Source organism: Chaetodon trifascialis, chromosome 4, assembly GCF_039877785.1.
Source record: "Chaetodon trifascialis isolate fChaTrf1 chromosome 4, fChaTrf1.hap1, whole genome shotgun sequence".
NCBI lineage: Eukaryota > Metazoa > Chordata > Actinopteri > Chaetodontiformes > Chaetodontidae > Chaetodon > Chaetodon trifascialis.
This window is the reverse complement of record NC_092059.1, coordinates 14,789,084-14,815,792: the sequence shown is the minus strand read 5'-3', so window position 1 is coordinate 14,815,792 and position 26,709 is coordinate 14,789,084. Positions and strand designations below refer to the sequence as shown.

At 40.9% G+C, this 26,709-nt stretch overlaps 1 protein-coding gene across 4 annotated transcripts in view; it reads left to right on the top strand.

Moving 5' to 3' along the window:
• Positions 1–26,709, top strand: part of acap2b (ArfGAP with coiled-coil, ankyrin repeat and PH domains 2b) — a 48,160-nt gene that overhangs the window by 10,199 nt on the left and 11,252 nt on the right. For all 4 annotated transcript variants that reach the window (XR_011602107.1, XM_070960389.1, XM_070960390.1 and 1 more), the window contains exons 2-10: positions 3,111–3,168; positions 5,759–5,878; positions 6,644–6,697; positions 10,033–10,091; positions 11,377–11,560; positions 14,683–14,727; positions 14,808–14,903; positions 19,517–19,591; positions 26,155–26,267. Coding sequence is in view for 3 of the 4 variants with exons in the window: in XM_070960389.1 (XP_070816490.1) it covers positions 3,111–3,168; positions 5,759–5,878; positions 6,644–6,697; positions 10,033–10,091; positions 11,377–11,560; positions 14,683–14,727; positions 14,808–14,903; positions 19,517–19,591; positions 26,155–26,267 (804 nt within the window). In the remaining variant the exon portion in view is untranslated. The remainder of the gene's footprint in view (positions 1–3,110; positions 3,169–5,758; positions 5,879–6,643; positions 6,698–10,032; positions 10,092–11,376; positions 11,561–14,682; positions 14,728–14,807; positions 14,904–19,516; positions 19,592–26,154; positions 26,268–26,709) is intronic.

The window sequence follows — 26,709 nt, the reverse complement described above, 5'->3', positions numbered from 1 at the left end:
GCCAAATCCGCTTGAAGTCAGACACTAAAGCCTGTCAGCAAAACAGTCATGATTCTGGGTGATTCATCAAAGAAATGGACTTTGCCTGCAGCAACTGACAAAGGCAAACAGAGCTTGTAACATGCTCTTTAGCTTTTGACCAGGATTAATGTCTCCGTTAGAGGGAGAAGCTCTTTATTGCTTTTGACCCTGTTTTGCCCTCCTGGTCTACTTAAGTCCGTACTTCATTCCACTGTGTTTGGTTTGTTAACAAAATCTCATAAAAAATGAACACGACAGGGATGCAACTCTGTGACACTGTTCCCATGCAGCCTCTTCTCTGAGACAAGCTTTGTGGAATTGGTAAGTACAGAAGATATAACAAATTGATAGAGCTGATGCCAGTTCAAACTTAGGTTTATATTTATTAGTCAGACAAAATGGGTTAAGTTTCATTTGCCATGCAGTCCATCCTTAATGAAGTGTAAGTTTAGCACCTAAGGGACTGACACTGAAAGAATCTGGTCCAATGGGGCTCATGTCAGTTTCTGTTTGGTTTTGGCCTCCTGTTTCTGCCTTTGCATGTTTTTCTGATAAATTGACTTGGTTATAAGACCAGAATATTTCCTCCTCTTGGTTGCATAGTCAGCAACTGAACACTGTAGATCCATTTTAATATGGCAAAATGAACCATCCAGCTTGGTTTGGGCTCAGGTTTAGCAGAAGATAGTGAGGCTTACAGTCGTGGTCATGAACTTAAGAAGGGCATTTTCTTGGCAGCACTGAGGCCAGACTATCATGCAGCCAGATATTGGTTTGTCAACAGTCAGCCCTCTGCCTGACCTTTTACCTTGGTTTCCTCAGACATACTGGTTTAGATGATGTCTAAACTCTGCTCAATTAAATATGTTATTTTCTGTAGCAGGAGTCTATCCAAATGGTTGAAGTTTGCCTTTTTCTCAGCATTGTTACTTGCTGGTAAAGCCTATGTAAAATCCTTTGTATATAAGAAAAATGCAGTTGACATTCAGTATACAGTGTAAAAGGCATTATATACACAATAGAAGCAATTCTGTACATGTGCAGAAATCCTTGATCACACCAACTCTTGTGGAAAGCTCTCAGCGAGCTCAGTCAGTCCCTGTTTTTCTCTGACAGTGACCAGATGTTGGCAGGTGTCAGTGTGACTGCATACGGTAGAACAAACAGCTTGAGGGGGTTTGGAGAATGCCACCCGCTGCTACTGCGGGTGTCATTCTTAATCCCTTTACTTAAACTGGCACACGACGTGCACACTCTTTCACAGTCACAGTGCTTCACAATATCTTGTGAGTTTTCCCTTGAATGGAAACAGTGACATTTATATTAAAGCAGTAAGTTGTGATTTACACTGAGGACAGCGCCATGATTAGCCTTACATCTAGATAATCCATTTTATGAGAAATTAATAGAAGTACTCCAGCTGCACTAGTACATGTGGATGGTTTCCAGACTTTCCTTTCTGCTGACTATGTGGAACATACATCACAGAACAGTCACATCTAAGTTGAAAAACATAACTCATGGTAAGACTATACACCACAGAAAAGTAGTTCTGTGTCATACAGTTTTTATAACGTGTGAACCAAATCCAACAGACATTTTCTTCTCTGGCTTTGTCGTTCACTGTTAATCTTGTTAATCTTGCAGTGGTGCCTTGTGATGCTTTGTTTCTTCGCTAATAGACCATGATCAATGGGCATAGCCTACATCTTCCTCATACAACACAGGCCTGTACTTTGGCAACATTGCTTTAATTCGCTCATTCATTCATAAAGCCCATAAATATCTGCGTAGCATATGCAGAAAATGCTGCGCTTCCAGTGCTGTTTTCCAAAGCAGCCTATCAATTAATGCAATATTTAATGTGTTTTGCCATCTGTTATTTTGCTAATATTTGTCAAAAAGCGGAGACGACTCTGTTCTTTACTCGGCCGGACTCAGTCTCTCAGCTGAGCACACACATATAGAGCATGTGAGGGTGAGACTGACACAGATAAATGGGCATGTTTCTCTATCATCATGCTCACATTGTCTGGAAGTGGAGGCTAATGGTCATGAAATGTTCATGCGTAATGAATCACAGCTTGCCAATCAAAACCATTTTACGTTTCTCATGGAAAGCTCTGGAGCCACCTGTCAGCTGCTTATGTACCTGTCCTTCATTGCAGTAGGGTCACACTAACACGTTTAACTGCCCAGATTCTTATCAAAGATGTGTGGAGATTAATTCAACAGGCCTGTGCCGGGATGAGGTCTTTGAGTTTCTCCCTGTCGTGGCACTCACATGCTCATAGGCTGTTGATCCTGTGGAGAACCAAGCTGTGCTTTGTCACGTTTTTAAGGGCAGTGTGCCAGACCTAACTCCAGCCCTGCGGCAATACCCAAAATGGCAGCTCTCAGTTTGGCTGCCTTGAATGGTGTATGTTTCTGCATGTACTTGTGACAGTACTGTAGAAGTGTATGATATCATGTATTACAATTGTAGTTTTCAGAGCCTGTAATTGCACATTATGGGCATGTTGGTGAAATTGAACTTGAAGCGTCCCCTGTATTTAAAGACGGTCAAGCTATTGATACTGTATGAGATGCAACAGTCGGGCAAGTATTTGTCCCATAATTATAGAGTGTGATTAGAAAAATCTGGTAAATTAACCAAAATGTAATGTTAGTGGTAACTTTGCTGCTGTAATGCTTTTTATGTGTGTGCCATTTGTTGCTTCCCTTCTGCTTAAGGTCAAAATAGAGCATTGTCATGTGGAACATCAAATGCCTTCGCTTGGGAAGGAAGCGTGATATAGAGTAAGCTGACATTTTATGTTTGATCTTAAAATGTTCTCACTTCATTAGTCTGTATACGGCGGACGCAGGACAGATGGAAAACAGGAAAATGGTAATAATGTTGCAAAGAGGCATTATTAATGTATGGGCGCAGAGGGAGATCATGTTCTTTGAATATCTATTCCCCCAGCAGTGTGCCTTTCATCTTTTCACCATCTTAGTCATCTTCAATGCCTCTCAGTGTCTGTGAAGTTGATAGTATTGAGTCATGGTTCCACTTGATTTCAAATGCTTTATTTCTTTCCCCACAGAGCCACCATAGAGGAAGTGGAGGGGGATGTGTGTGAGTTGGAATCCAAGCTCGACAAAGTGAGTACCACCCATGAAAAACATTGCTTAATTGTTCATTTGTTCTGCTGTGTGAACTGGCAGCTTTGGAGGCCATCCTGTAAGTGGAAAGTTGCAGGTTTGTCCCTGGCCTTGTCCCCAGTATATCCCCTGGCATATTGCCTGTGAGTAAGAGTCTAATATAGAAACATGTGCACCTGGCTTGCACTTTGATGAAACGTGTGTATGTGTTTCAAAAGTGTCCGACACACCTAAGTATGTACTGTAAGTGGACAATTTACTTGTATAGCCCCTAAAAGTCATGACTCACTTGAGTTGGAGAAGATCACATCTCTGTTCATGCTGACACAGTGGGACATTAACACCAACTGCCAGCCAAATGGTCATTTACCGGTGCCTGATTAATTCTTTATATGACCCTTTCTCTCTGCCAAGTCGCCTGTAATCATCTTTTATTCTAACCATGATGTGTTGTTTATCAAAATCCTAAAAATGGTGACTGTCATAAACTGCTCTGTTCATGAGTGGGGGATGGAAACATTTTGGATGCCAGAATACTCTATTTTGTCTAAACTATGATGGAAGACAACATGTTGTCATGTGCCATTTTTTTTCTAAGGTATTTAATATTCAACAAGTTTGTGGAACATAAAGTGCTTTTTTATGATCTACTCGAATCACAAACATGCACTCCATGTTAAAGCATCTTTCGTCACACAAACGAAACCCTTTGTGTACTTATCCTTGCAATGTTACAGTATGTACAACACTTCCATACCAGCATTTTCCCTGATGTGTTTCTGGGTCTTGTTTGAGGTACAGATTTCCCTTCATATCAATCCCTGCTCCCATTCACATGTAACCCAGTGCAGGAAATATTCCTGAACATTTCAGGGAGAAACTAGATGTGTGAAAGGGGTTGGAGTTTGCCGATTTGCTGAATGTGAACACTAATCCATAGTGTGTTTTGGGATACTTTTTAGCTAACTTCAGCATGTTTTTTTTACATTCTGTGTCAGATTGCTCAGTCTATTCATATAAAACTATACTAAATTAATAAACTAACCACACAAACTAGTGTTAATCGGTTGTTGTATCCTGCCCTGATAGTAAACCAGTCCCTCCTTCATGCAGATCCCTGTAGAGCTCAGAGTATTTTCACTAGCTGAGGGCGAGACCTCCAGCTTCGAAGATTCCAGTTCATTGTTCCTGGTCTTACAGAGTACCACCCTCCTCCTCACCCCACCTCTGTGACTCAGCCCCAGCCTCACTTCCCCTTTTGCTCTGGAGAGGAAGGATCTGCTGGGGAGTGGGTGTGTTTGTGTGCATGAGTATGGCTGCAATAGTCTGTGTGTGTGTCTGAGCGTGTATGTGTTGATGGGTGGAGTTCAAAAACAAGAGGCTGAAGAAACTCTAGTTCAGCTTTTTCTTGGGGCCTCCTACATATCAGACATGTACATGCACGGCCACGTTGTCAAAAGTAAAGACACTTTTGACTATGCCAATATTAAATCTGCTCCAAAGGCTATTTTCATAAGAGACTGCAGCAGTGGCCAGCTGGTGTCTTATAGCGGAGGTTTTAGACATTCTTGCAAGCTGGTTGTGATCAGATATGATAGAACTGTGGTTCAATTTCTTTTAAAAGAAAGCAAAAATGCCTACCTGAAAGATTTCTGAACTGTATGTTGTTGAATTTATTAAAAATCAAACAACAAAACACAACAGCTCATGCTTCTTGATATGAAATATCCAAATTTCAATACAGTTGGTTGCCACTTTATTAGGTACAACCGGCTGAAACTAATGCAGTCTAATGCAGCAGTTCTGCAATATACCTTAACATCATGCTGATTATGATGTTAAGTTTCTGTTGAAACTGTTTTAGAGAGGTGTTGATTCAGCTGTATGGATTCTGCGAAAGCTGTAGTTTGTGATGCTGTTGAAACATATTACATTGCACTGAGCTCCTTTGGTCATTTAGCCTTCCCTCATTTTATTAGGCTGCTTTAGTTTTACCTAAGTGTACCTGATGAGTGTATTTCTGATTTTTCATTTCTGATTGAAGTCCAGATGGTACCTAAGTTTTGTTGTAATTTACCCAAATTGTCTGAAAAAGGCTTTCCCGAAGAAGAAACAAGCATTTTGTGTTTCAGTAGATTTTATTTATTAATGGGCTGTTGATCACTTACTTGTCAGCTAAGGAAACCGCTTAAAATTAGCATTTTTAGTTGGGTTATTTAGCAGCTTTGGCTGCAGTTCCACATTCAGGCTGTGTGTCATCTCCTGTGTGGGAGTGGATGGAGAACGGCCAGCGTTTGTTGTGAGTTTACATAACCTGGAATTATCTTTGCCCCCAATGAGTCAGAAGGGAAAGAGCGGCCTGTTGTTAATTATCAAGAAACTGAATAAGCATCTTGCTTTTCAGTGTTCCTCTCATGCTCTGCAGCACCAGGTTCCACCAAATCTACGACTCCTGAATCTATTTTTGTCAGCAACTGTATTCAGAGAGAGAATACCCTGAAGAAATGACCTGCATCTCTGCTTCTGTCTATTACTGCATATATGAATTTCTCTTTTTCCCCTCTAAGCATTTCTCTCTTTCTCTCTTTAGTTGGTGAAGTTGTGTATTGGGATGATTGATGCTGGAAAAGCCTACAATGCAGCCAACAAGCAGTTTGTTAGCGGAATCCGGGAGCTAGCCCAGCAGTCCACCAAAGATGAGGTCATTGAGGTAAACAACAACAACAACTACAACTACAAACAACTTGGCTTTCTCTGAATCAGAGAAAGTCACCGGCATTAGTGCTATGTGGAGGATATATGAAATTTAATTTAAAGTGATTAGATAATAGTAAAATAAAACCATTCGAGTTGAAATCAGTACAGTGTGACACCATGACTGACTTCCCTCTAGTTCCCAGTTACAAAGAGGCCTATACTTCCTTTCTGTTTGCATTCACTGCTTTCTTGTTTCTTTTGAGTAAAGAGTTTTCATCCGTATTAACATTGCCAAAATTTAATCTAAAGTTAAAAAGAATGAGGCCTACTGAAAAAGAGCTGTCCACTGGGTCTTGCCGAGGTCAGATATTTTGTTATGTGTTGTTTTTTTTTCTCATGAATTTTGCGTGGCAAAGCAAATGCTTCCTGTCTGCCTTTGTGTATTTCCCTCATTGCCTCTCCCTTGGGTTTGAAGTTCAGCCACTGCATGTATTTGGAGGGAGTAACTTAGCCAAAAGAATTCTTTCCCAAAGTGTTACTGTGACTCCAGAGCGACAGACAGTCTAGCCATACCTGACAGAAGAGATTGTGTCTGTGCAGACATGTCTGTGGTGTAGCATGCAGTAGGCATTTGCATTTCATTCCAGTTTATTATTTGAGGAACCAAGTTTTATTACAGGCCTTGTTTTGTTGTTTGTCCTGTGTGATTATTTGTGTTTTATTGTTAAAAGAACACATGGTGACATTCTCTCTGTCTGCCTTCCTTCTCCCTCCACAGTCCAGTCTCACAAAGTTTGCTGAGAGCCTGCAGGAGATGATCAACTATCACACGGTATGCTACCACTGCCATGTGAAACCGGATGTATTGTCTTTCTTCTGTTTTTTTCCCCCCTTTACAGCTGGGTGATGACAAAACTCAGCTGGGCCGATGGTCTGGAACAGTTCTTAAACTGTCAGAGTTTTTATTTACTGCTGGGAAGGACTGCGGCAGACCACAAGACAGAGGAAATGGGTCTGTGAGAGGATGGCCACTGGTTGGATAAAGAGAAGCAGAAAGTGTTCAAGAAACGTTTTGTAGAGGATTAGCAATAATGTCAGGGTGCCCTTGACCAAACCATTTAATCTTCAGCTGCGTTCAGTTTCCAGGTGGGATTTCATGTTACTGTGAAAAAATGAAGCAGGGTGTTGCTGACAAAAATGTGCCTGCATGCTCAGCAAACACTGCCCTTTATGAAAAGCGGGTAAAATGAAACCCTTTGGGTCAGATCCAAAAAATGCTCAAAAAAAAAAAAAAAAAATCTTGAAACGTTAAATGTCAGCATAGCTTTGGGATTTCTTGTGACAAAAAGTTACTTCTGTCCCCAGCACATAAAGTCCATGGCACAGAGAGAGGATTTTCCTTTCTCATAAAATCTATTCCCTGCCTCCCATGTTGTGGAGTGTTTATTTGTTGGAATAAATCATGCGTTACTGAGGTAAACATGGTCACGGTCAACCTTTTACGATGTGGTTGTCATCCTGGAGACAGTTGAACTCCAAGAAGAACCATACTAGGCTTCAGTCAGAGAAATAGTATTCAGTTGGCCTTCTAGGTTTTGCAACATCTAATGTACTCCACTTCCAGCCACTGGATCCTGGACAATAAATAAACATGACACCTTATCTATTGTTTTATCCTCTCTTGTCCCCCACCAACCTCTCCAAAGCACCCAGTAAGGCAGATCTGATTATGTGGATGTTCTTTCTCAGCGTGCCCTCTTTGAGCCTCCTCAGTTGTCAGTGTCTGGCAGGCATGACACTGACATTTCGAGATGAAGACGCACATTTCTGGTTGTCCTCTCATTAAGAATCACACAGAGAGGCACAGGGCGAGCTAGAGGCTTTTCTTCGATAGTAAAAGTTCTTTTCTTGATCTCCCCTGTCATGTCTTGTTTCTATTAGCTCTGCATAACAATGTTCAGAGTGAGTTCCCAGCCAGCATCACACTGTCTGAGACATGTTAGAGCAAACAACAACCACGCCGGGGTTACTGCTATGGGGGATTAAACTTATATGATCATTGAGATTGTGGATGGGAGCTGCGCTACCTGTGCATCCCCAACATGATCTGTTTAGATCATGAACTTTAACAACAGTCAACCATTGATTAATTGGCCTTATTCATGGAATTCAAGAGATTTTGACTTGTTATAGCAGGGAATGCACAGGTTTACTGTAACTAATGACTTTTCTGAAGCAGCTGTTACACCTACAGTATATTGCATGCAGTCATATTAAAAAAAGCCTATTCTGTATACCCTTAGTTGATACTATTACTGCTGCTGCTTGCACCAATACCACTTAGAGTGGAGTGAGTGAATGGTAAAATCAGTTAAAGGCAAATATTTAGATTTATTTATTTTATGAATTATTGATGTAAATAATAATACATAAATCATTTAAGTGATTCTTTTTTTCAAACAAAATGCCAAATATTTGACATTCCAGCCTCTTAAATGTGAGGATTTGTTGCTTTTTCTTGTCTTACTGTATAGTATTGTCACCTTAGATGATTTATAGAGCAGTTAGTTGATGATCAAAAAATATGCAGGTTCATCTGTAACATCAGTAATGTTATTCTCATGAACCTCATGTTTTAAAACTGACAGCCAGTCTTAGGGAGTATTCACACATTCATTGTGTAACGCCCAGGTTTGGTTTGTTTGGGCATATGTGAACACACCAATTGTACTGGTGTGTTCACATATGCATCAAACAAGAGTGCTGAGACCGAGAGTGTGGTCACCGTTCACCTCCACTTGAACCCTGGAACAGTTGGTTTGCAGTCAAAACTCAATCGACCCTTCCATCTTAAACAACTGGCTCATCTATTAACTGATGGGATGCTCTGTCACGTTGGTACAGCTGTCTAATCACACGAGCCTGATGTGCTGTCTGAAGAACAATTGTCGTGCCAGTGTGTGGTTGTACACACCCATCAGAGCCCATCTCTGACAGCACACCCCTGAGGCGGCACATCTTCTAATAAGGTGCATCAGGACATTGTTTTCTCGTTGCAGTCTAGTTGCTTGCTGGAACTGTACATTTTGTTCATTGAGTGTACACGAGTATATGAACCACATAAACGTAACACAAGCAACAATAAGTGTTGCTTGTGCTCCTAATGAAGAAGAAACAGAAGAGAAGAGGAACTGTTTTTTTAGGGTGAAGCTTCCTGGCAATGCCTGTGACCAATGAGATGACAGTTTGCTTGTGCATGGCATGTTTGCAACTTTTGGACTGCTCTTGAATGTTGCCATGTGAACACAAAGGAATCAAAGTACAAATGCAGCAATTGTATCAAATAGTTCCTGAATATAAGCAAAGCAAACAAACTACAGGTCAGAAAACACCCTTAGTTCCACATTTAAGCCAGACTGTAACATTCCCAGGTTAAATGATCCCATACTGTATGTCTTCTAAACTAATATCCAAAAAAAACTGTAGTGTAGGCGGTCTACCATGAGTCAACAGCGGAGACTGTTTCCTCCTATTAGCTTCCTGGACTAGACCCCTGAAAGCCTCAAGGAGCCACAGTGCAGGCCTGCGACTGTGACTCAACAGTGGAAACTGTGGTCATGTCAGCTGACTGTCAGATAGGTTTTTGCCACTCAGCGATGTTTCAGCACATGATCCACTCAAACACAGTGCTCAATCTGTTCGTCACTGGTAGCCTCTCCCAGCCACACTGCTCATATTGTCTTGTCTGGCCATGAAACCTCACTGAAGCCTTATTTAGAGAGAAGCGTTCATCTGGCCTTTTCATTGGTAGCTCTTTTTTAAGGAAGCATGCAGGTTAATGAGGGCATGACTCATTACCAAGAATAAGCAAATTGCGTCATTTCTCGTGTTTATGTCTTTATGAGGGGAGTTTACAAAGTCAGCTTGTTTGTTTAAATTTAGCGTCTTAATTGCACCCTGTGATGTTAACAAAAATCCTACTAACAGAGGTGCCGAATGCTGACTTGCAAAACATTCTGTGGCGTAGAAAATAAATTAATTTATCAGCATTTTTTTGATTTTTCTGATGTGCCTTAGAGATGTTTAATGCTTGAATTGTTCAACTTACTGGAGAGATTTTGCCCAACAGAAAGGAGCATTTACTCTTTCTTTGTTTTTTCTTGACAGATATTATTCGATCAGGCTCAGAGATCAATCAAGACCCAGCTTCAAACATTTGTCAAAGAGTGAGTATTAATTGAATAAAAATGGATAAAACCATATATTTCTGGTTAGAATCTCTGAGCAATTTGAGCATTTGAAGAATGGCCTGAATGCTCTTTTTGTGTCATGTCTCTGTGAGAACAAGCCGCAGCACATTTACATTTGACACGTGTTTGTGTCCAGATCAATGATTTTGAATACAGAAAGCCTTCTGAACATAAAGTTAAAGCTAAAGGAGTGTCATATATCTGATGGGCAGAGGACCCAGACTGGGCATGTAAGGACACCAAATTCTATTAGTGTGTGTGTGTGTGTGTGTGTGTGTGTGTGTGTGTGTGTGTGTGTGTGTGTGTGTGTGTGTGTGTGTGTGTGTGTGTGTGTGTGTGTGTGTGTGTGTGTGTGTGTGTGTGTGTGTGTGTGTGTGTGTGTGTGTGTGTGTGTGTGTGTGTGTGTAATGATATTTTCTAGTAAAATCAAGACCTCACGTCTGCTCATTAAGACCTCCTGATACAGCACTGGATTCCAGACTGCTTGTATAAGTGCATGGAACAGTGGGGCCTTCTGGTTTATTTTATTATAAGGATTAGCAGCTCTGGCACACCAGAGTTAAACACCCACATCAGCAGCACCCATACTTCTCCAAGCAAGCTGGGAAACATGTTCCATCATAATTACTCACTGCCTTGCAGCACTCAAATATTAATCTCACTTAGACAAAACACACCAAAGAACAAATGTGGGGTGCCGAGTTTGACTATTTTTTCCTCCTCTGCAAGATAAGTGACACTGCCTAGTCACAAAACCTACGATAAATCATTTTCTTTGTTTTCACCTTCTTGGATTTCCAGCTGACCAAGATTTATGAACTCACTTTTAACCTCTATGTGTTCTTGTTGACTGACCGTGGCTGTGCTGCTTCTTATCCAAAGATAACTTCCTTGAGCATTTGACCTTTTCAACCACAAGGTTGTTGACAACAAACGGACATGTCTTTTTTGACCTCGGTCACAGACTTAATCAGATGCTTTAAGCTTTATCCTTAAATTGTGTGGAAATGTTATTGTACTTCTTCATGTATTTTTGGCACCATCTAAGGGTATCAAGGCATATTTCAGGGCTCAAGATTAGTGGTGAGCGGCAAAAGACTATTACTAGAATTACTAATACTGTTACTCTAATTTTAAAACCTTTATTGTCACATCCTAATGAATAAATCAGTAAACTTTTCCTGAACTTGATAAATGTGCAATAAGCACTGAATGTAACACGTGTCTTTATAAACCTCTGTCTGCTCCATTCCTTTGTCAGTGACCTGCGTAAGTTCAAAGAAGCCAAGAAGCAATTTGACAAAGTGAGCGAGGAAAAGGAGGCAGCGCTGATCAAGAACGCCCAGGCTCCCCGCAACAAGCAGCATGAGGTGGAGGAGGCCACCAACATCCTCACTGCCACACGCAAGTGCTTCCGACACATCGTCCTCGACTACGTCTTACAGGTACAACTCACAATGGGATTTCATTTGTAGCACTCTTTAAGTGAACCAAAGGGAGCTAAATTTCTAAATGTGTTCTTTAAGGACAGTGTTAGAAGTCTTCTGTTGCACAGAAGCAGTGGAGTAGCTGCAAATTTCAAGTAGTAGTGACATGCTGGTGCATTTCTTTACATTCACATTTCCCATTTTGCAGAGCATCAAAAATACCTTGGATTCTCTGTGTGTATCATATATCTGATGTAGAGTGTGTGTGTGCATATTTCTCTGCACCCTCGCCAACATGGATTTGAATGTGGAGCTGAATAAGCTGAGTCAGGCTTAAAAAAAAAGGTGGATGTTGCACAGAGAAGAATGAACAGCAGCCATGTACAAGTCTGTTACAATCCAAAGTGAAACTCATCCACCTGTCATGTTCCTGTGTATCACATCAGGGTGGATTTGGCTCAAAAGGAGATGTAGCAGATGCTTCAACAGGACACAGAAATGCAGTTGAATTAGTTGTAGCAGCATCGATAGGACGATGGGATACTACGTCTATATCCATTTACATGGATTAAAAACCATCAGATGGTTTACTGTTCTATTAAAATATGTTTTCCCACAGTTGGTGCACCAACACATTAATTAGTAAATGGATAAAATGCCAATAGAAAGCTTGACAAGATATTGTCAGTAACAAAATGATCGCACAATGTTCTTGTGACCAATGAGCCTTCATGTTGATGAAGCACTGTGAAGGAGAAACGATACCTCCATATTTTTAGGTAAAATCAGTTGAGAACAAACAGAAGTGGAAGAAAGCAGGAGGAGGAAGTGCAGTATGTGTCAAAAGTAGACTTACTTGGAAAATGCTGTCCCATCATGTCCAACATTTGAAGGAGAACAGCTGGTATCAAAATGAGTCAGCATTTATAGTTTCATTAATGATGAAATAATTCAAAACGGTTGCCTCAGAGGTTGAATTATCCGTGCAGTGGGAAATGACTATCAGGGAACAAACATTTAATATTTCCTGTTGTGCAAATGTATTCCTTCTTCTTGTACTTAAATTTGTCACTCTGTTTAGATCATGTCAAAGCCACGCAGATGTCTTGTACTCTGACCTATCACAGTAAAAGCTGCTCATGTATCACTGAATGCATCAGCTGGCCTCTCCTCTTGGCTGCAGTAGCACAGATGAATGCGTCATGCTTTCTGATAAGGCAGCTGCCAGCCCTGTTATTGAGTCTCACTCCAAAGGATCAGACAATGCTGTATAGGCACAGTTTGCTCCGAAGTTAGCTTTTGAAAAGAAACCCAAAAAGCAGGTTTCAGAATAGATTTGGCAGTCTGCTCCAGTGGCCCAGTGCATAATCACTGTCTCATAAAATGAAGCCTGGCTGTGAGAAATTAGTTGAGTTTTTATCTTGCCTGTTCATCTGCTTATAGGAAATCTATAAGCCCAGCAGCTAGCACAGCTGATTTAAACGGTTCTCCTTTAAAGTTTCGCATTCGGGTACTTCTGTCAGCACTTTTCACATGCTGCTAACTTCTACAGCTGTGCTTGCAGGAACCATTTGAGACAGATTTTAGCTTCATTTTTTTCTCTTTAGATTGTTTTTGTGGCATTTTTGCTTAATTATACAGTGCACAGTTTACAGTGACATGCAAGATGGTAGAGGGAGAGGAAAATATATGAGAGGTTGTAAGCCAGACTTGCATTCATGACAGTTTAAGACTGGAGCATGTCTCTTTTACCCTGCTGTGCCACGTAGAGCTGGATCATAAACCAGTGAACTTTAAACTTCTGTTTTGCTTTATTTACTGTTGCTCAAACCTAGAAAAAAACAACATGTAAATGTGATAAGGTGAAAAACACATTATGCAGTAAAACAACCAATTCTGACTGATATGTTATCACCCCTGACGTAGAAACCAGTGCCTAAAATTTAAATACACACATAACACAGAAAGGTAGATGCACAGTTAACATTTAGTAGAGGCAAATGGGAGTTGTATGTCTACATAGTCTTGCTCAAACTTTGCGTCTTTACTGGCCTACAAGTGTGGAATTACCACAACTTACCGACCAATTACCAACCAAATGCTCATAAATTTTGCTTGCGGCAGAGGTGCTACTCCAGTCAAAACTACGAACTGACTGTAATCGAGAGAAGGAGGGGCCTTGTAAAAGTTGTGATGCACCAGTCACTGTGGCCAGTAGACGGAAAAATAAGCTTCCTTTCCTGGGTGGGAGATACATCTGTGTATAAATACGTGTGGTTAGTGTTGCCAAGGAAAAGGGCCGTATGACCTACAGCCCAACAAATATTCCTGGCCCTTCTTTCATGACCACAAAAAAGGAAAACCATTGGACCCAGGATAATCCATAAGCATCCGGCAGTGTTAAAATTCATTTAGAAGCTGCCCTGCTTAGTAGTAGTAGCCAAAATGCATTCACCACGCCCAGTCATTGAGTCCACTGCCACACAGCAGTCATTAGTTCCTGTCAGTCACAATGAAGCCAGCTGGCGTCACCGTCTGTATTTACAAGTTGCCATAACTTATCTCTACTCTGCAACATTAACCTAACATAACCTTCCTGGCTAGATGAGCAGCATAATGATAATTAGCTGAGGAGGAGGAGTCTGCTACAGACACAGAGAGAGAGAGAGAGAGAGAGACAGGAGGCCACAATGAATGCAGCAGGATAGTGTGGATGATAGATGACACAGGCTGCAACAGCATCCTTGGGAGAAACGTGAGACATGGAGCTCCCCCTGGTGCTGGTACAAGGAACTACTGCCCAGAAATGCTTGGGGTGACCATGTGATTTTCTACTTCAGTTTGATTAATTTCACACTTGTCTGCTTTCTTTCATTTGCCTTTTTCATAAGAGGTTCTTCTTTTGGTTTCATCTCATGTATCTTATCTTATTTCCCCTTCTATCTCATGTCTTTTTTTGTCTCTTTTTTTATCTGCCCCTCTGCCACTATTTCTTTCTGTGCATTTCTCTGTCTTAATTGTGCTGTTTGCTTCTTGTTTGTGTTTTCCTTATTGTTTTTCTTATTTCATTATTACTGAAAAAAGCACCAACGATAGAAACCCCTTCATACTTCTCACCATTTTGTTTCCGTTCATTACAGATCAATGTGCTACAATCCAAGAGAAGATCGGAAATCCTGAAATCAGTAAGTGTTCTTTTCTTTCACCTCAGGTGACCTCAGCAGCAGCCCTGTTAGCTCTCTGAATATTCATGTCGTCTTCACAGATGTTGTCCTTCATGTACGCCCACCTGACGTTCTTCCACCAAGGATATGACCTCTTCAGTGAACTACAACCTTTAATGAAACTGCTCGGAGGACAGGTACAGGCAATAGCACACACAAGTGGATGTACACATGCACACACACACACACACACACACACACACACACACACACACACACACACACACACACACAAGCACCATCTGTATGCGTCAAGACATTTGACAGTCACCCAAACACAAAGCTTCAGCAGCAGTTATACAGTGCTCCGTTTTCTTGGACAAAATAGGTGCAAAAATGCTGTAATTGAACTCTTGGACAGAGGTCTCTAGATGCAAGTCTCCTACATAACCTGGCACACACACACACACACAGAAATTGACAGAAGCAACCAGCTAAATTCCAAGTCTTCTTGCGAAATGGACAGGTTTTTTTTTTAAAGCTATCACAATGTCATAACACTGTAATTAAACATGATGTGTAAAACTTTGCAGTCATTATTACATCATTATATCATAGGGTGCATGCAATTTTTAATATCAACAATAGTGATATTTAATAAAATGCCAGTTTATTAAATCACCCAGAAATATGTTAGAGGTTTAATTTAATTGTTTTAATTATGCAAATATTTCATTTTAATTTTTCAAACTTATGTCGTTTCCACTGTTTCAAAGGGAATTGAACTCTGCTTTAACATTGTCAGCTAAGAAATGAATTTGGATAGATTATCATTTATGTTTCACTTCTTGCCTTAATTTTAATTCGATACCTAAAAATAAACATTATGCTAGTCCTGGACAACACTTGCAATGTTATTAGAACACATTATATAAACTCTTGCAACATAAGCAAATATGAATCTATTTTTAGCTGAGTAGCAGAATAAAGGTTGGCTAGGTTTACATACCAGTGCACCGTCATGGGTAAACACTTTTTATTATGTGGACGAGGACAGTATTGTTTGATTACCTAAACAGCGTTCCTGTTTAGGGGCTCATTTCAAGCTTGGAGGGAGTGTTTCAGGTGGTGACTCTGAAATGTAACTTTTGGCCCTCTTCCTGGGTTTACACTGGCATCATTAGGAAGTGGTACAGCTGCACTTTGACCTTCTGCCTTCACCTCCAGGCGACCTCTCTCTTCTCTCTGTGTGTGTCCACTGCTGTCATCTTGTCACAGTCTAGCTGTGTGTGTGTGAGAGTGCATCCTCTGATAAACAGAGTCTTCCCTCTGAAGCCAGTCTGAATGTGACTTTAAGATGATTATCACAGTGGAGCTGCTGTTACAGTGAGCAGGAATGAGGAAGAAAGCAACCAGAGGGCTGGAAAAGGGTTTTCCCACAGTCAGACTCATTGGGTTGACAGTCAGCTGAGCGAAAACACAGCAAAGAAACCCGAGATTGATGCTTTAGGTTGTGGAATTTAAACTCTAAGACTGGAGCAGTAGAAGAGCTGAATGAGAAGACAATTTTTCTCAAAATTTGACGCAAGATCAAAGAAGAAAGGAAGGAAGCCACGGAGTGAGGAGCTGAAAGAAAGACTAGAGGGCACATCTTAAGAGAGAAGTGTAGCTCGTAAACATGTTTTTCTGATGTCTGAACCAACAGGAAAACAAGAAAAAGGAAACAAACAGTGTTTTTTTATTTGAGAAACAAGAAAAAAGACCTTTTTAGAGGCCAGATCTGAAGACACAGTGGTCCTGTAAATTGGATTGGAGGGGAAAGTGTGGTTTCTAACCCTCTTGCTCTGAAGTTGGAACCATCTGACGCTGTTACTATCAAGAAATTGACAGAAAGGACCAAAGAGTGCTGGGAAAGGAAAAGGGGGAAGGCAGTACCCACTTTGAAAAGCAGATTTTAGGAAGGGATGAGGGATAAGGAATAATGTAATCTTCTCCAAGAAAAAGTGATCGAAGTAGAATGGAAAGGCATGGACTGTAAGCCCTCAGCACTCAAAAGACTGCAAGGATTGCGTGAGGAAAAAGGACGAGAAGTGCAAAAGACTGTTTCAGAAACCAGATTGTGGAGAGGGAGGGAAAAAGAGGGTTGGTTTCAAGCCAATGAACAACTGAAGTATAACTGCGTTGTGAGGATTGTAAGCCTGTCGCACTGAATTTGGAACTGTGCAAAACTGAAAGGACAGGAAGATCAGAGGCCGAGCAGTGGGAAGCAGTGACAAGAGGATTGTGGATTATTTCTTTTCTCCTCTACATCATGAAGCTGAAGAAGGTGGAGAGGCTGTGCAGGGAGGTGTGGAGGAGCTGCCAACAGGTCTGATAATATGACTTGATGCCTGTAACCAATGAGAAAGAGATCAAGGGTGGGAAAATTAATGCTAGCACATTTTTCTTTGCCTAGTTTATAGTTAAAGTTTGGTGAGAGGAGATGATAGAAGTGGGAGATGAACAAATAAAGTTGTTATCTTACCCTGTATCAGTGTAAAAGCAATGTACGCTCACTATATTATAGGACATAGGGATGTTTCGCTGTCTTGTGTGATATTGCTGCCAGTGTTGTTTTTGCTTGAGAACAGAAAATTACAACTTCTAGGAACCAAAAAGATTCTAAAAAATGGTGGCCTGAAAAAAATGGGAAGATGGGTTACACACAGTTGATGGAAAGAAACCAAGAAACTGTTACAGTGACGTTCCTGTGGTTGTTCGTGAACTGAGCTGGTATATAGGCAAAAGCTGCATGATGATTCATGTCAGATTTGCTACTTTTTCCATCCTTCAGCTGCTTCTAAATATAAGATGCTCTGCTGATTGCAGTTTCCGTCACACAAAGCCTCCGTTGAACACATTTTGCGTGAATATAGTCATTCAAAGGGATGTTTTGTATCTTTTCCATGAATCATGCAGCTTGTAGTTTCATGTCAAGACAGATCTGAGCAGAGGGCAGGGTGACCAGAATGCTTCGGATTGGTGCAAATTCAGGCAGAATGAAACATTTGAGCCGACTGTGATATCGTCAGCAGGGGCTGCATAGTAGCATAGATAAGATGTTAAAGTTAAGCTGAGTCACTATCACAAAATTTGAGCTACGCATATAAACATACAGACACATACCTGCCTTTGCAGATACAGATAGAGGCAGATAGATGGCGTGGACTGGACTGGACTAGTTGTTATGGTGAGGCAGGGGAAAACATTTCCCATCTGATGTTATCAGCCTGCTGCTCTGCCGTCCACCCATTTCCTCTCTAAACAAAACAAAAGACCCGGCTCTCACTGATGCTATTCTCTAAAATTATTGGAAAGCTCTTTTTTTTTGCATATTTTCTTCAAATATTGTATGTTCTGTGCAAGAAAGCAAAGTTAATTTTGTGGAATTTTATTTTGCTGAAAAATATAGCTGCTAAAAGCTACAATACAAAGATTTGCACCACCAGAAAGGAAGTAAATTGTTGGTTCCACCCTCTTTTCTCTCATTTGATACAATGGCTTCTCCATAGCCCATTATTGTATTCTAGCTTGAAGTTGTGCTACAGGTATTAAAAAGCAGGTGATGAATGCAGCCAATCAGTGGTAAACATGATACTCATGTTTAGCATTTCTGTTACATTTCTCTTTCCTGTTTTTATTTTCTTCTTTCTTCTCTCCTTTTCTTCTGTGTCACAACTTAGCTCATCTCCATAGCCTAATTTGAAAGAAATCAAGGCTTTCAAAGCTTATAGTGCATTAATGGGGTCACAAAGAGAGTGATCATACTCAACATATCCACATGATAATTTACATTTTGTATCTTTAAGTTGTATAATAAAGAGGACTAGGTTGGCTCCATGACAAAAATTAAGAGTTTCTTGACAAACCTGTTGTCAAGCCAAATTTATATAACAAGTGTGAAGAAGAGAAACAAGTTAATCATGTGTGATTTGAGGCGGTCTGTGCCTGGCAGATAAATCTGTTACATCCTCCAAAGTACAGCACTTCTGTAACACTGCCTTCTTGAGCATTTGGCTAACTGCTGCTTTGAACTGTACTCACCCCTTATGCACGTGTATCGTCCTGACCTATAATCAGATACTGGTCTTTTTGTGTCTGAGGATGGAGACATGCTGATTTAGATCACACTGTGGCAGCAGAATTTTAACAGTCATAAAAGTAGAATTCACTGCTGTAAGGCAAGCTGGCACATTTTCAGCAACACCATATGACTTCCTGTTCCTCACTGAAGTCGCTTTTCAATTTGCTGCTTTCTTCTCTGCTCAGAAGAGCCTTTGTTGTCCTGTTTACACGCGACGGTTACTCGCAGGGATGAGGAGAATCAGTCACCCCTCATCCAATTTCACACATGATGAAGCCTCTGTACCATGGTCCATTTTGTTTAGAGGTGCAGGCTTGATGTGTCCTGTGGAAAGTTGTTTATTTGCTGGAATCATTTACGCTCTCAAGATTGGAAAGGGAAGTAATTGACTGCTCGTGCACTCACATGTGCAGAACACCATTCGAATGCAATTGAAAGAATATTTTTACCTGCCTTGTCTGAGATAAATAAAATCAAAATAAAGAATGCGATGAGTTCATGTTTTTCCTTGAATAAGAGTAAATATGTGTACTTTTGGGTTCAAGTCCTTTGAATTTACCCGAAACAGTAAATAAAAGAAGAGCTCTGAAAATGTGTCTTAAACGTCTGTGTTTGCTGTTTTGAATGAAATACGTGTGACCAGGTGGTTCAGTAAGCTTGACTAATCAGTTGTTCTGTCTCTTGCAGTTGGACCAGCTGGTGGTTGATGCTGCCAAAGAGAAGAGGGACATGGAGCAGAAACACTCCACCATCCAGCAAAAGGTACACTGACACTCACAGATATGGCCCCATCTTCACTTGTATTTAAACACAAATGTACAAAGCACATCAAACTGAAGCAGCATTCACACTTTTAGCTCTTGGCACACAGATAACAGCACAACATAATTAGGTCTGCAGTTACGAATGAAAATCATCACAATGTTGCCCTCCTTTCTTCTGACAAGCAACCTGAAAAACACTCAGCGTGTGTGGTAACTTTATGGCTGTTAGATCCACTTGCCTTTGGTCACAAAGCCTTTCTTATTGCACTCAGACCTCCTCCAATTAAAAGTAAACCAACAGCACTCAGCTGGGATCTTGCAGGACTTTCGTTATACCCCATGGCCAGTTGCTCATCACAGCGCCCCTCAATGGCTTCACTTTGCTTGGTTCATTAAAATTCAAATGACAAGTTATTAGCAACTGAAAGGAAAAAAATGCATAGAAACATGTTGATTTTCCCCAATTTAGCATTCATATAAGATATACATATAAGGTATTGATTTCAGTCATTTACTGCATGTTTGTTATTTGAGTGAATGGAGGTAGTACTCCAGCCTCAGGTGTAAAGTGATCCTTATGGATGATCTCAGCCACACACCCATGCATTATTGACTGCTGACGGAAACCCATTTCCAAACAAACAAGGTTGGGTTGCAGTGCTGTCCAATTTATAGTCAGCACCCATGCCAACCCCAATATCCACAATGAGTCATACTTGTTGATATATTACCAACCGGACGTTTTGACAAGAAATAAAACCTAAAGAGGCAACAGCAGAAATGGAATACAGTCAGAGCATTTTTTGCCCCTAAATGTTTCATTTCACTCACATTTCCTGATGTCAAAGAATATTTCTTCCTTTTGGTTTCCGTTCAGTTTGGACACTGAAATCTTGGAGCTCTGTGTACAGCCTGAAAGCTAAGCAGTATTTGGGGAGATTCGTTACATATGCGGTGGTGATTAATTGACCTTGGCTTTAATTGTACATCACACAGCATCATTAACTCCAGACAGCATCTGTCGGTTCTTTACCCAGCTGTTGCCTGCTGGGCTTCTGTTAATTTAAACATCAGTGACGTTCATTTCAGTCCCCTCGTGCGAGTAGTTCTCCTTCTGAGATGTCTCCCCTTTTTCTTCGTCTCTGCTTCCATCTGTCGAGTTAAGAATTTTTTCGTGTTTGCTTTCTTCCTCTGTATTTTTCTTTTGCCTCTTGTCCTCTCTCTCTTTCTCTTCACTTTTGCTCGGTCAGTGATGGTACATGTGCCAACTTCTGCCTGTCCTTGAGCACCTATCCTCCACCACCCCTCCCTCAATTTATCTAGATGCTATTTTTATATTGCCTCGCTCCCACTGCTCTCTCACGTCTGGCGCTTTATACACAGACAGTCCTAACCAACTGTCTCCTCTTTTTTTCCACTACTGCTCTTTTTCTCCCCTTCTCTTCTTCTTCTACTCGCTTCAGGCTGCCCTGCAGGTAAGCTCTGTTAACCTTCCCTCTTGACCATCATTTCTGTGTCATGTCTGTCTGGTAGGATAGATACTGTGCACACCTTCTTGGACTCCACCTCTGCTGCTCACATCATATGTGGCAAGATGAGTGAGCTTGTTCATCATGAGGTTAAACTGGCATCATGCATGAGGTGATGCTATTTGATAGATTTCAGTTATCGCACATGTCTTTGTGCCTTTTGCAGTTAATGCATGTTTACATCAGCCACAATTCATTAATCAAAATAAGACTGTTGTGATACCATTATGCCTCACTGCATGTGACTTTTCTCAATGCTGCTTTTTTGGGCTTAGTTGGTTTCATTGTTTGCAGATGTTAAACCATACAAAGTGTATTTGATACTGGCTTGCTTAAAGTGAGAATGATGTCCAGAATCACATTTATTATCAGTTATCTCTCATAGGTTTCCTCTTGAATGAGGTGAAGAGGGTTAATAGTACTCAGTATGGGTATGACATTCTACAAGTGCAGTCAAAAAGAAATTTACCGACATATTAATTTGGAAATAGGTAAAAGCAAGCTTTTCTGTTCAGATGATTGGGAAACTCTTGATAGTGGAATTCATAGTTCATTTAACGGTCATTTAATGTAATATTAGGCTGACACTCTTCCCCATACTTTCTTAAAGTCAAGTAATAGAGTTGTACTTGCCGTAGCAGGGACTGTATCCCTGGCCTAGCAAGCTACTTTACCATCTTGAAATAGAATGTCCAGTGCTAATTTGATTAAGTATAATTTGTATAAACTGATCTAATGATCTGTAGGGGCCTTAGTGATTAGTGTCATTTGCGCTAACATTAACAAAACAAACTTCTGCACATGCTCCTTCCTTTGTTTTGGTGTTGGCGATCCAGCTCATTTACTCTTGCTGCCATCCTCATCACTTAGCAGTTGAAATCTGTGTGAAGGCTAGGCACGCTGGCGGTGTTGTGAAACTCCACTTGGCGCGGAATGTTTTGATAGGCAGAAGTCTTATAAACTAATGGGTGAATTGTTAGCCGTTTGTCACAAAAACCTTTCCTTATTGCTGCCTCTAGCATATTTTTTATGTCCTTTCATTGCTATGCATACTGTCCACGTTATTTGCGCCTGCACATAAACCTTTTCAATTATCATTGTATTGATGAAACCTTCCATCCTCATGAGAGTTGATGGGGTCGTGAGGTTGTGTTTAGTATGCCTCCTGTCTGCCTGTGTGCTTAACTCAGCAGCAGCACTGTGACCACAGGGCATGACAGTGTCAGGATGGTGCTGAAACAGATATAAAATTGTTTTTCTGCAAGAATAAGCCAGAGTCTTTCAACATTCATACACACTCAGTGCAAAGATTTTAAATGTTCATGCATTACAAACATTCAGCATTGTTAAAGGATTGGCTATTTTATTTACGTAGTAACAAGTGAGGGGGAAAGCTGAGTGCACGCCTGTTAAGTCTGAAGTCAGTATAAATGTTTGATGACTGAGCTCCTCTACAAAGTCCACTTGATTATTCTTGATTATTCTAACCCAGCACTCACACCAACATCACACACGCACACACATACACGCAGGTGACCTTCGTTTAGCGCATGAGGCCTCGGGAGGAGGAGCAGGAGAGGCAGTGACGGAAGTTTTGATAGACTTACACAGGCACAGGAGAGGAGGAGGTGAGAGTTTGTTGAAGAGGCAGGCCAGGCTGCTCAGAGACACGGAGCAGCATTGAGATGCTGCACAGGGAGACTTTGAGATAGCAAAGATTCATCTGCCTCACGGGGAAACTCTCTCACACACACATACATTCCATAAGATCTGTGGAAAATGAAGATTTTCAGCCGTTTTCACTATGTTTGGTATCTGGTGAGTGCAGCTCACGGAGGGCATTTGAGTTAGAGTGTGTGTGTCTACTGTATGTCCGCACGGTGTGTTTCTGTGACATTGCTATTTATAGTAACTGTCTGTGTTTATGTGTGTGCTTCTTAAGCTTGAGTGGTTTCTGTTGCTGTTGGCCCGTTTTTATATTGATAAATCCATGATATGTAAAATGCCTCAGTGTTAGCGCAAGGAAATGCATATTTCTTTTCTCTGTGTGCTGTTCTTTGCTGTATGTGACATTTTAGGAGGCGACTGAGCTCCACTCTTTACCAGACTACCGCAACTTTTGTGCTTGGAGGTCAACCTCTGTACGTAGAGTCACTGCATCAATTTCCATCTGACTTCCATTTGTAACCCTACCTGCCCCAGTCTTTCATCTCCTCTGCTCTCCTGCACACGCTAAGAGACTGCATTGGAGTGTTTATGTAGATGTTTGCACCTCTGTTTGTTTTCTCATTTGAGAGTGTTACACATGCATTTGTGTTGATGTGTCTTGATTATGCAGCATGTTTATTTTGGCGCCTCGTTGTCGGTGCCAGAGTCTGCGACAGTGAACTCAGACTGCTGGTTTGAAGGCAGTGAGTGGTTTGTTGCTTTGCTGTTCACTGTCATTTTTTTTGCTTGTTAGATGATAACTGTACCTCTGTGACTGTATCTCTGTTGTCAGGCGAAAACCTTGCATCTCCAAAATGTTTCAAGGACTAAGAGCAACTGTCCCAAGTTTGACCACTACTTGTTTTTAAATGCATGTAACAGGGTTGAAAATGGTTTCCCAGGCAGTGGTGGTCAGAGAGATTTCTCAACCCATAGTTGAAACGAGAGAGCCAGGAGGGTTTTCACATGACAGCAACTAAATGTGTGCCATTCTTTGGCCTCAGTCTTAATTAGGGATTGTTTGTGGTTGTATGATATGTGTGTACATGTGTGAGTGAATGCACACGTGCATCATAGAGGTCAGTGCTAGTGTCATGTTTTCCCTGGTCTAAGATGGATTATGGGTGGTTTCTTTATCCGTCAAGGCATCATACCACTGCTGAGGTTCTGAGTTATGTGTTTGTGGTCCTTGCTTTTCTATACATTGTCATCTTATAGTAAGATTAGTGTGACAATACTTCCAAAAGTGATTTTTTTGAATGCCTGGACTGGTACTTTCCTTTGTCTTTCTGTTCAGTGGCTTAATACAGACACAGTTTGTTCCACTTGTCCAAAATAACCTCAGTTGTCCCAGTGTATGTCATGTTGGAACATTGTGTCTGACTCTGTGTGTGTGTGTGTGTGTGTGTGTGTGTGTGTGTGTGTGTGTGTGTGTGTGTGTGTGTGTGTGTGTGTGTGTGTGTGTGTGTGTGTGTGTGTGTGTGTGTGTGTGTGACCATCCATCTGATACACCATGGTATCATAGGGCAGAGGGATTTAACTTAAGCTTTTGCTCAGGTTACATTAACAGATCCAAGCAATGACAGGCAACATGCATGCACAAAGAGGCAATGTGCTGTCATGCACTAGAAGTAAATAGACATTGAGAGAGGTGATTCTACACTTACACCACACTACACATTCTTTCTACACTAAACACACACACAGGCTATAAATCTGTAGACTGTTGAGTGTCTCCGAATCTTAATACATCCAATTTGTCCCATCTTGTGCATGTGTTTAGCACGGGTGCTTTCCAGGAAGTAAAAAGGAAGTAGGAGTCATTGGCACCATGAGCTGAATGACTGAGGTCATTTGCACTCAGCACACAGTTAACAACAAGATAACTGTACAAGGGATTGTGTGTATATTTTTGTTTATTCTGTAGGGAATGTTTTGGTCAAACATCAGCAGTCTGTGCTTTTTAAAAAGCAGTTTGAATATGTCAGAGGATTGCAACCTCAAAGCATTGCTTGGTAGTAGCCATAGTAACGACTACATTAATGAACATTTTAAAGTTTGTCATAAACTAAACAGCTGACAAGATGCATGTAGAGACTTTGCCCAAAAAATGACCATTGGACTTCCTGTCAGTCCACCAAGTTAAACTTTCACTGCATACAGGAAACACTGCTCTCAATGAACTCACCTCTGCTTATTGAAATTCTGCTTTTGTTTTGTCTGATTGGTGTCCTAATAGAGGACGCAGTGAATCAGACCGCTCTGTGTCAGAAAAAGCCTCTGGATGTTTCCAGAAAGACAACAGAGAGGATGATCCCACAGCTCATTACAGTAACAGACCTCACGCTATAATTGGTTGTGGAGATGGTGACACTTGGTGTAAAGTGACTCCACAAGGACACACACACCCATACCCACGCACACGTGCGTGCGTGTGCGCACACACGCATGCATTATGGTGCTCAGTGTCACTTGAAGCTGAGAATGCTGGGAGGGTGTTAGGAAAGTGTGGCAGCAGCTCAGGTAGTTAAAGCAAGACTGACCACAGGGACCGTCCCATGACAACACAGCAGATTAGGTTACAGCAGCGGCAGAGTTAGTGAGAGAAAGGATGCATGGAAGCTCAAGCCCACTTTGCAGCTTCCCTCTTTGGAGGACAATAACGAATACACCTACCACCTACATGTAGCTAAATATATATGTAATCACAACATTCATCAGTGAAGTTTTTCATATCTCCAGTATTTTTAATGTAGCCTCAATTTAATGAGTGTAACAGTAATGGGCAGATGGCTGACTTTGTAGCTTTATCTTTTGTTTATTGCACACAATAAAAAAAATGTTGTATGAGCCTTTAGCTGGTTGTGTATGGTCAGTACAACCTAGGTAAATCCAGTCATATTTTATGTTCTCATTTTGACTTGTCAAAGCAGAGACACAGGGGAGATGTGGAGTTTGAAGTCTTGAGACAAATTTCAGTGGAATACAACTGCACAATAGAGGTCTTTCAGTATTTAGTTTCATCTATATTTAACCTTCTCTCTCAGGCAATACTCTGAATTCACTATAGAGATTATTACTTTGTGAGTATAAGCTATGACTGTTGTTTGTGCGCTTCTTGGTGTGAGACATAATTTAGGTTGGTGTGAGCAGAGTCACTCTATACCAGAAAAAAGATGTCAACATTGTCAATCCTTATTACATGGAATATTTAAATTTTACATTGTCATTGCAGCTTCTCCTCTCTTTCCTCTGTCTTTGCTCCTCTCTCTTTTGTTCTGACACTCTCACTATCTTTCCATCCTGTTCTCATCTCGTGTGTTAGGACTTCTCGAATGACGACACCAAGCTGGAGTACAATGTGGATGCAGACAACGGCATCGCCATGGAGGGTTATCTCTTTAAGAGGGCCAGCAATGCCTTCAAGACGTGGAACAGGTACCACAGACACAGTTCAGTTAGCATCTTTATAAGTAGATTGAAAATTCAATTTGTGATAAGGAATTTTGTGATAAGCTCTTACTACTTATTATGGATTTAGGAGGGCAAGCACTGTCATCAAAATGTAGACCAGAGATATTAAAGGTGCTTTACATTTTAATACTTCAGCAAGTACTTTGACATTTTGTTTCGGGAAGGATTTTTTTTTTATCACACTCACAGGGATTGCTGTTCCTCTCATAATTGTATTCCAAAGTGAATATAAACAAAACTCTACAAAACTGCAAATAATGCAGTTTTTGGAAGATGAGACTGTTATGCAAATAAGCCTTTATTGACTGCTTTCTACAAATTGTGTTGTTTTTTCCTCCAAAATGAAGAGTAAAGACAGTCTGACACTGACCTTCTGAATAAACAAATCTACTCATCAGCTCTCTCT